The sequence below is a fragment of the Pagrus pagrus genome, assembly GCF_965226575.1.
Source record: "Pagrus pagrus genome assembly, chromosome: 3".
Taxonomy (NCBI): Eukaryota; Metazoa; Chordata; class Actinopteri; order Spariformes; family Sparidae; genus Pagrus; species Pagrus pagrus.
In genome coordinates, this window is record NC_140187.1 from 516,327 (window position 1) to 527,360 (window position 11,034).

The following is an 11,034-nucleotide window of genomic DNA, read 5'->3' on the forward strand; positions in this document are numbered from 1 at the left end:
GAGGAGATCCAACAGACGGGCTCGCACACAGAACAGAGTTCTGGGGTTTGATTTGAGTTAATGTGGAGTCTGTGAAGACGTTTGAGTTCTTAACCTCCGGACGTTCTGAGGGCAGCTGCTCTGGTGATCTCAGTCTGATCTCAGTTATTTTCTCTCCTGTGTTTACGACTTCTGATGGAAAAGGTTCCGTCAATAAAATCAGGAGAAAGGTTTATTTTTTTTATTGGTGGAGCCGAGTAAAAAAAAGAAAAGTCTCCAGTAGACAAAAATGAATGTGTGAAACTGATCTCAGGTCTGTGAACAGTCAGAGTCAAACAGCCAGTTGTATTAATGAGTCTGCAGGTTTTGTAGAAACAATGACCCGGTTCTGAAGCACCTGTGTCAGGTACCGGTGCTGAGAGGAGACAGATGGACAGGGGAACAGACTTCGACACAGTGAATGTCCGTCTCTCTCCCTCTTCACCTTCTTCACTCCTCCATCAGCAGCTTCTTGTTATTTTGCAGTAATGAGTTTCACAGTTATTCACACTGATCCAACGTTACCTGGAGAGAGTGACCGGGGAAAATGATTCCTCTTCCTGTTTTGGTTGAACAGCACAGACACGTTTCCTTGGTGCTGTTTCTCTGTTTATAATGCAGCTGGTGTCAGACTGAATATCACAGTGAGGTTTGTGGTGAATCAGTCTGTACCTGGATGATTGAGATGATGGATGAGTGGTTTTTAAAAGATGGTCTAGTTCCTCATGTTTAAAGTCAGTTGTATGTAAACAGAGAAGAGAGACGAGCAGACGTCTCTCCTCTCTGTCCATCGTCCTTTTAACTTCAGTGTTGCAGAAGAAGTGACGCCGCTCTCATCCAGGAACATGTAAAGAGCTTTAGGTTATAAAGTCGTGAGGTTATTTTACGATCAGCTCTGAAACACCTGCAGAAAACTGTGTTTCAATGCAGACAGCTTCATGGAGACGTACTCTCTTCATCAGCAGCTCAGTTCGATCTGTCAGCCATCTTGTGCGGGTGGTTCACAGCAGTCATGTTTCTTACTGTTCGATCCAGACTCAGAGGAGCTGATGTCAAACACAAAGTCACAGGCTGTTTGTAGATGGGAGTTGATTTTGGATAAAATGAGGTGTTGATCATTTCTTCATCAATATCCTCCAGGACACAGCTCATCGTTTAGTGTCCTGGAGTCTGACGAACAACAGTCTGATGTTCTGGTGAAGCTGTCGATGGGAAGAAAAACTAAAAGCAGAAGATTGACTTCAGGGGTCAAAGGTCAAACTGTGGAGAGACTTAAATCAGCACAGAAGGAAAATAAGATAAGTAACATAGAACAAGTGAAGACAGAATGAGAGGAGGAGGATTAACAGCAGGTGAGCAGATAACGACAGGAAGAGAACGAGCTGCTGTCAGAGGACCAACAAACTCTACGTCTGCGTGAAGACGTTTAAATCAGTTTGAGTCTCAGGTGTTCAGAACAACACGAAGATGGATGACTTCTTTTACCGACTGACAGCAGTTAAAGTAAACTCAGTGAGCAGCAGGCAGCATGGAGGCTGCTGACGATGTGACGTAGATAACATGTCATCACTTCACTTTATTTAGCACGTTCACCTCGGTCTTATGTTTAGATCAAAGCCGAGCTGAGGTGATAAAAACCCGGGTCTACTGCAGAGTCACCCGACCCGGTGTAAATGCTGAGTTTACTGATCTGAGCGGGTTTAAGTGGGATTTTTTTTTTTGTAATTTATTTTTTATTGGTATTCATCAAAACAAAAATTCATCTTCAGATGTATTCCAAATATCGTATGTATACATCATATATTCATGTTTGCTACAATTCTCAGTCTTTTTGTTTATATGTACACATAAACAAACAAACAAACAAACAAACAGAAAATAGAACCATGAACCGTTGGTGATATTTTCTTTACAATCTTATTATTGGTTAGTGAAAGTGAAATCAGGCCTGTGGGTGTTACATAGAAAACACATTCTTTGCCAGCGAGAAGCAAACTGTTCTGATTTATGATTAATAATAAATAATAATACATTTATTTTATATAGTGCTGATGACAGATGTTGTTGTCTTCTCCATTTTATAAATGTCCATCGTAGTTTCCATCCATGCATTTAAAGTTGGGCTCTCCTGTGACAACCAGCTACCAGCAGTGCATTCATTAGGAGTTCATCTCCTTTGACCAGTCTTGAGGTAAACACCCAAAATATATGGTTTTACTCACAAATGGTATTTCGTTTTCAAACATGTCTTGTAGGACCTTGTGTGTCCCTCTCCTATAGCAGGGCAGTCCCAGAAGACATGGTGATGGTTTGCATTTTGGTTTCCTCAGTTTCTCCAGCAAACAGGAGGGTTATTGTGTATATATATATATATATATATATGTGTATATATATATATATATATATATGTATATATATATATATATATATCATAGTGTGAGCGTGTATAAAATACCTTATGAGATATTTCCAACCAAATTCCCTCCATTTCTGTGAACTGGTGCACTTCCATTGATATCTCCATATTGTTGTCCAGTCTTCATCAGATACAATATTCCCTCCTTCCTTTTCCCACTTTGTTTTAATATATGAGGCTGAATGTGTTTTAAGATTTAACAGACCTTTATACAAGCATAAAATAATCTTACACCAGTATCTGAATTATATCCTAAATAGTTCTATCAAACACACACCGGCTCAGTCACGTGTTTCATCTTCAAATAACTGTAATGCCTCATCTGCAGATATCCGTAAAAGTCTTGTTTTTCTAATGAGTGTTTCTCTTTAAGCGTTTCAGACCTGAGCAGCGTTCTTTCTTTCTTTCTTTCTTTCTTTCTTCACATGAAGCTGTTATTCCTTCAGCTGTCCAGTCCTTCAATCTAGAATCCAATTTATTAGTGTGAAGTCTGAGTCATATGCGCACCATTTAAGGATTGCCATATCTCCCTCTAGCTTATATTCTTTTATAATAGTTTTCCATGTTTTAAGAGTAAATTTCACTCATGGATTATCAATAGTATTTATGTGACATTGTACAGTAGGTTGCCCAAATACTTGAAGGACTCTGTTTGCCATCCCAAAGGGTTTAAGTGGGACTTTTGACCAGTGGGAAAGGATCAGAGTAGACGAGCCAGCTGTCACAGAGAACAGATACCGAAACATGGTCGTAGAGACGTTTTATCTGCCTTTGTTAAACTCTCTCATGTGGATCTGTAGAGATCAACAGATCGTTGGTTTCATGTCCTGACAAACTTTTCTTTACAAAGATATTTTACAACATTTCTCGACTTTATCTCGGCGTCTTTTTGACAATAAAAATGCTACGCTAACTGCAGGTTAATGCTTAGCTAGCTGTGTCGTCTTTGAAACTCTTTGTTGTTGAGGTTATCGGCTGATCCTGTGTTTGATCTGTATGATTGTAACTGAAAACTTATTCTGATGGATTTTTGAATCCTGACTGAACACACCGACACACCAGAAGTGTTTTAGCTGCCTGACTGTCAGCGTTAAACTTCCGTCCTCCTGTGGACACATGACACATTAATTAACAACATTTCCTCTTTATGTTAATAGTTAAAATTAATGTAAATTCATTTTAAATATTTTTCCTGAACGTATCAGACAAGCTCTCCGGGAAGTGAGATCATTTCCTTTGTAGTTTGACTGTAATTAAAGTCTTTTCCTTCTCGTGCTGTCAGTCTGTCTGTGGGTGGTGAGAGGAGGAGGAGGAGGAGGAGGAGGAGGAGGTACAGGTGCTGACAGGTTGGAGACAGCCGGCTGTGTGGAGACGACAGGTGGAGAGAAACAGGACTTTGTGGTAGAAGAAGAGTTGTGATGGTAGAGAAGCAGAGAAGAAACAAACAGCAGCAGCTCAGTTAGATGTTTCTCACTTTTAATGAGTAAAGAATTCACTTATTGAAGAGTGAGAATGATCTAAAGACAAGTCTGATTTATCTCACTGAAGTCTTTACAGCTGATGGTGTGAGATGAGATCTATGTGGTGAGATCGATGTGTGAGATCTATGTGTGAGATCTATGTGTGAGATCTGTGTGAGATCTATGTGTGAGATCTGTGTGAGATCTATGCGGTGAGATCTATGTGTGAGATCTATGTGTGAGATCTATGTGTGAGATCTATGTGGTGAGATCGATGTGTGAGATCTATGTGATGTGATCTATGTGTGAGATCTATGCGGTGAGATCTATGTGATGTGATCTATGTGTGAGATCTATGTGTGAGATCTATGTGGTGAGATCTATGTGTGAGATCTATGTGTGAGATCTATGTGTGAGATCTATGTGGTGAGATCTATGCGATAAGATCATGCGGTGAGATCTATGTGGTGAGATCTATGTGGTGAGATCTATGCGATAAGATCATGCGGTGAGATCTATGTGTGAGATCTATGTGATGTGATCTATGTGTGAGATCTATGTGGTGAGATCTATGCGGTGAGATCTATGTGATGAGATCTATGTGTGAGATCTATGTGATGAGATCTATGTGTGAGATCTATGTGGTGAGATCTATGCGGTGAGATCTATGTGATGAGATCTATGTGTGAGATCTATGTGATGAGATCTATGTGTGAGATCTATGTGGTGAGATCTATGTGTGAGATCTATGTGATGAGATCGATGTGTGAGATCTATGTGATGAGATCTATGTGATGATGAGATCTATGTGTGAGATCTATGTGATGATGAGATCTATGTGGTGAGATCTATGCGGTGAGATCTATGCGGTGAGATCTATGCGGTGAGATCTATGTGATGAGATCTATGTGATGAGATCTATGTGATGAGATCTATGTGATGATGAGATCTATGTGTGAGATCTATGTGATGATGAGATCTATGTGGTGAGATCTATGTGGTGAGATCTATGCGGTGAGATCTATGTGATGAGATCTATGTGTGAGATCTATGTGATGAGATCTATGTGTGAGATCTATGTGTGAGATCTATGTGATGAGATCTATGTGATGAGATCTATGTGTGAGATCTATGTGGTGAGATCTATGCGGTGAGATCTATGTGGTGAGATCTATGTGTGAGATCTATGTGATGAGATCTATGTGATGAGATCTATGTGTGAGATCTATGTGTGAGATCTATGTGATGAGATCTATGTGATGAGATCGATGTGTGAGATCTATGTGATGATGAGATCTATGTGTGAGATCTATGTGATGATCTCAGATCATCAGTAGTGATGATCTGACCCGTGTGTCTCACTCAACCAGGACATTGTGGTGTTGATTCTGAGTCAATGGGTCACATGACCTAGATCCAGTGTTCAGTCCTACAACTGCTGTAATGATAAATGAACATCCAGTAACAGTCAGTCAGTCAGTCAGTCATAAAACAGGCAGCAGAAGTTTGTAGTGAAAGTGAAGCTGATGTTGAAACTGATGCAGATAATGTGGATTCAGTCTGAGAGGTCGAGGTGAGAGTCTCTGTCTCTGTCTGTCTCTGTGTCTCTGTCTGTCTCCAGGTGTGAATGAAGCTGTGAGGGACAGAAACTTAATTTCCCCTCGGGGATTAATAAAGTTGTCGATGATGCAGTGATTTTACTTGTGTGTCCTGTTTGTGTTATGTTACTGTGTCGACTGTGTCGATTGTGTTGAGTCCAGTTCTGGACTGTTGGTGGAAAACGAGACACTTGATGTTTGACTGTGGAGTTAAAGGAAGAGATTAAACGAACAGATCAAAGCTCATCTGTCACTTACAGCTCCAGTTTAACAACAGTCTCACTACCTCACTTAAATACTGACGCTGTGACTGTCGGTCGGGTCGGTGCCGTCACAGAGCGTCAGTGTTTGAATGAGACTGAAAAACCAACTTGATGTCACGATATTAAAGCTTTTAGGACTAATTCAGGTTCTCAGTATGTTTGTCTGGTTAGATTAATGTTAGATAATCACACTGTTGTAGTTTCGATCCGTTGGACTCATTTACAGTTTTAGTGTTTCTTCTTTGTGTCTTTGACTTTTAAATGGTTTAGAGTTAAATTGGATTATCTCCCAAGTATGGAAGATTTTAAAGCTAGGATCAAGGACTATTTGACTACTGCATGCACATGTTCTCTCACCGAACGCAGCTGGTGATTAAACTGTAATGATGTGATTTGCCAAACTGTTTTAGCTTCTTTATGTTTGTTTTATTGTTGTTGATCAAGTGTGTATTTTATGTGGACCTACTGTGCTGCTCTCTTGGCCAGGACCCCCTTGCAAAAGAGATTCTGAATCTCAATGGGATTATTCCTGGTTAAATAAAGGTTAAATAAATAAAAAAATAAATGTGGATGTTGTTATGATCGTTGTAGTTTTACAGAATTTTAAAGAAACAAGTCTTTTAAAGAAGAAGTGTGAGAACGAGCAGGTGAGAGGAGAGCGGTGGGCTCTGAGGTCACACTGTGACATCAGAGCTGCTGAGCGTGGACGCTGTCATCATCTGACAGTCACGCTAACTGTTTCCCCTTGATTCCAGTCTTTATGCTAAGCTAAGCTACGCAGCATAAAGAGATACGAGTCTTTCCCTGAATGCTGAGCTTTATTTTTACCACAGGGACGAGCTCACTGACAGTTCAGACTGACGTGTTTTCTTTGTGTTGCAGCCGACCAGTGAAGAAGACCTCTGCCCCATCTGTTACGCTCACTCCATCTCTGCCATCTTCAAGCCCTGCTCCCACAAGTCCTGCAAGTGAGTCCACAGACGCCCACCAACACACACACACAAATAAACACAGCTCGTTTCATGTGAACACCCCACACACACTCTTCATCAGCTCCTCAGTCAGAAACAGAAGTCCTGCAGATTCTGGAGGAGAAAACTTCTTCAGCTCGGTCCAGTTTCTGTTCATTATTATTATTTAGATCATTTATTCTCATGGAGCAACTTTCATTCATCAACACAAAGGGAGAAGAGCACTGGAAGTTTTTTAAGACATGTAAATAATAATTACATTTAAAGGAACAGTTCACCCAAAAAACAAACCTCACTCGTCAGACTTGATTTAAAACATCAGGTGTCTCCATGCAGCTCGTCTGCTGCGATCACAGTCTGCAGGAGAGGAGATCACACTGATCTGAGGAGACCATATTTAACCCTTTATTAAGATGAAGTCTTCATGGCGCTGCTGAGCTAACAGTGTTAGCATGAGCTCGACCGCATGTAGAGGGTGTAAAAAACATGTTTTCAAATCAGTTTGGGACTAAACAACTGATTGATGAGTCAAGAAATAACCAAGAGATGTTATTTAAAATAAAGATCTATGTTTTCATCCTCTGACTCGGAGGATGAGTTCACTCGTCCTCTCAGATCAGGTTGTGATCTCTGTGATCACAGCAGACGAGCTGTGTGGAGACATCTGATGTTTATATCATCTCCAGCTGCTTCAGGTGTTCAGCAGAACGCTGCAACTCTGTTTTACTGTGAAGCTCCAGAAATGTTCTGTGGACTACGAGACTTCACCTGACTTTATATCATCAGGAGGAGATGATGACTGAGCCTGACTTTATATCATCAGGAGGAGATGATGACTGAGCCTGACTTTATATCATCAGGAGGAGATGATGACTGAGCCTGACTTTATATCATCAGGAGGAGATGATGACTGAGCCTGACTTTATATCATCAGGAGGAGAAGATGGCTGAGCCTGACTTTATATCATCAGGAGGAGACGATGACTGAGCCTGACTTTATATCATCAGGAGGAGACGATGACTGAGCCTGACTTTATATCATCAGGAGGAGACGATGACTGAGCCTGACTTTATATCATCAGGAGGAGACGATGACTGAGCCTGACTTTATATCATCAGGAGGAGACGATGACTGAGCCTGACTTTATATCATCAGGAGGAGACGATGACTGAGCCTGACTTTATATCATCAGGAGGAGACGATGACTGAGCCTGACTTTATATCATCAGGAGGAGATGATGGCTGAGCCTGACTTTATATCATCAGGAGACGATGACTGAGCCTGACTTTATATCATCAGGAGACGATGACTGAGCCTGACTTTATATCATCAGGAGGAGATGATGGCTGAGCCTGACTTTATATCATCAGGAGGAGACGATGACTGAGCCTGACTTTATATCATCAGGAGGAGATGATGACTGAGCCTGACTTTATATCATCAGGAGGAGACGATGACTGAGCCTGACTTTATATCATCAGGAGACGATGACTGAGCCTGACTTTATATCATCAGGAGGAGATGATGGCTGAGCCTGATTTTATATCATCAGGAGACGATGACTGAGCCTGACTTTATATCATCAGGAGATGATGGCTGAGCCTGACTTTATATCATCAGGAGGAGATGAGTGAGGTTAAGTTCCTCCTCATCCTCTGTTGTTGGGTTATGTAACTTTAATCAGTTAAATTAATGATGATTAACTGATAAATAATTAATCTCATCTGAAGATGATGTTCTGCTGTTAAAGTGAAAATAATATAATAAGAAGAGAAACTCAAACATTTAACACATTACGTCTCTGGTGATTAACAAACTTTATTGATGAAAAGTCAAAAAACTTGTTTATCGTTCTAAAATGAATTGTGATGTTTCCATTGAAGCTGTTGACGCTGAGTCTCCTGCAGAGCTGACGGTGCGTCGTTCACCTGAAGGCCTCATCGATCCGAACACACACACTTTACTGTAAATGTGATGTATTTATACACACACAGGTACAGATAGGTGTGTGTGTGTGTGATGGTGTGAGTCAGCTGTTTGGTAACTGCTGATTGTGGCTGAAAACCTCTGCAGCTCTGTGGGCAGCAGACCTTCATCCAATACATACCTCAATACATATTTCATGTTATCCTGGAGGTGCGCTTGATTTAGCTTCGCTGGCACGCCAACTCAGCAGTTGTATGGATTATTCTGGTGCTGATTGAGAGCGCTGTCACAAGGAGGAAACCAAACCGACCTGAGCTGAGTCCAATCGCCTCCAAGGCTCAACTCAGGCTCATTTTCCCCCATGTGTCTGTCTGTGCCCCGACTCTGGACTGCAAGGACGTCTGTATGAGCCAAAACAGTGACGTGAATTCTGGCATCGAAAACAAAATAAGAGCGTAAAACGGAAACATTAGCATTAAATTATTTGTATTAAAGTTGTTTTAGCACTGAAACAAATATGTGATCTGTAAAAATGACAGTGAACAAAAGAAGAGACGTTAAACTTCATTTTATTAGATTTAGATTTTTCACGTTTTTCATGTTTCATGTTTAGAGCACAGACATGAGAGTGGAACCAATCAGAAGAGGATTTCACTGAATGCTGGCCAGACTGTTGTGACCTCCGACCTCCACAAACAGGAGAAAAGTCACAAGACTATTAAAGTTGTTTGTCCCTCTGTTCTTCCCGTACAGAGCCTGTATCAACCAGCACCTGATGAACAACAAGGACTGTTTCTTCTGCAAAGCCACCATCACCGGGGTGGAGGACTACAGCAAGCCTGCCTCCTCCTAACACACACACAGACCCACACAACCACACACACACACACACACACACACACTGTGTAAAGATCATAAACAGACGTCCTGATGTATCAAACTCTGACCCACCTCAAGCTGTTCAGACATCAGACCACATATCAGTGAACCCAAAGATTCCTCACAGAGGTCTGTACTGTGTATGTGTGCATGTGAGAGAGAGATTGTGTGTGTGTGTGTGTGTGTGTGTGTGTGTGTGTGTGTGTGTGTGTGTGTGTGTGTGGTTGTTTTGGAGATGTACAGATTGTGATCTACAGAACTAAGTAAAGAAACAGATGAACTGAGTGGAGACAGGTTAGCAAACATGTACCAGTTACAGTAGATGGTAGACGTGTGTGAGTGATTGTGTTACACTAAAGTTGTGTGTACTGTACAGTAAATATGTGTGTGTGGTGCTCAGTTAGTTGTTGATGTTTGAGACAAAGAGGGAGGATCACTCTGAAGACGAGTTCCCTTCATTCACTTTTATAAAGACACTGACATGCTGAGGAAGAAGGTACTGATCATCAGACACGTTTCTCTTTAGGCCTGCAGGTGAGACGCTCTCTGAGTCCTGACCCGATTCAAACACTGGACGGAAACAAGCGTGTCAGATCTTCACATGTACAGATTCATATGACACATATCAGTCACATTTAAAGGAACAGTTCACCCACAAATCAACATTCAGTCATCATCTCCTCCATGCTGATGGACAGTCAGGTGAAGTTTGGTAGCTGCATGGAGACATCTGATGTTTAAATCATCTCCAGCTGCTTCAGGTGTTCAGCAGAACGCTGCAACTCTGTTTTACTGTGAAGCTCCAGAAATGTTCTGTGGACTACGAGACTTCACCTGACTTTATATCATCAGGAGGAGACGATGACTGAGCCTGACTTTATATCATCAGGAGGAGACGATGGCTGAGCCTGACTTTATATCATCAGGAGGAGATGATGATGATGATGATGAGTGGGTTTACGTCGGTGTCTGTACTCGCTCATTCTGTTCAGGAGCCTAAAAACCCAGCATGCCAGGCAGACACTGAACAGATGAAGCCTGATTTTAAATCTGATTTTCTGCGACATGATTGTTGTTAAACGTCTAAACAAAGAATAAAAGGTCACGTCTGTTCTCAGACTGAATGATCATCAGTCCGTCTGTTTGACTTCTGGCAGGTTTGAAGTTTTGGTCGTCTGAGCAGCTCCACGGTTCAACATGGCTGCCGTCAGAGGATCTTCTGTAATATTCTGGCTGTAGTATTTGACATGCTGTTGAACTGTTGTCAGAATGAGCTGTGACATAAAAACTGAAGACGGATCATCTACAGCTTCATATTATAGGGCATCGTCTTCCTAATCCATCAGGATTCAGTGTTTATGTTCAGTGTGAGCGTCATGTCAGGGAGTGAAGTCCTCGGTGAAGTTGTACATTTCGGCCGAACACTAAGATGAATGAAAACGTTCAGTGTCGGTCCAGCTGATCAGAACCGACAGGCGAACACACTCACAGCTGCAGCTCA

General features: G+C 41.5%; 1 protein-coding gene across 2 annotated transcripts in view; it reads left to right on the top strand.

Moving 5' to 3' along the window:
• rnf123 (ring finger protein 123) overlaps window positions 1–10,661 on the top strand; it is a 120,670-nt gene extending 110,009 nt beyond the window's left edge. For both annotated transcript variants that reach the window (XM_084349473.1, XM_084349474.1), the window contains 2 exons: window positions 6,638–6,723; window positions 9,408–10,661. In XM_084349473.1, coding sequence (XP_084205599.1) covers window positions 6,638–6,723; window positions 9,408–9,507 — 186 coding nt within the window. In that variant the 3' untranslated portion in view covers window positions 9,508–10,661. The remainder of the gene's footprint in view (window positions 1–6,637; window positions 6,724–9,407) is intronic.
• The last annotated feature ends 373 nt before the right edge of the window (window positions 10,662–11,034 follow it).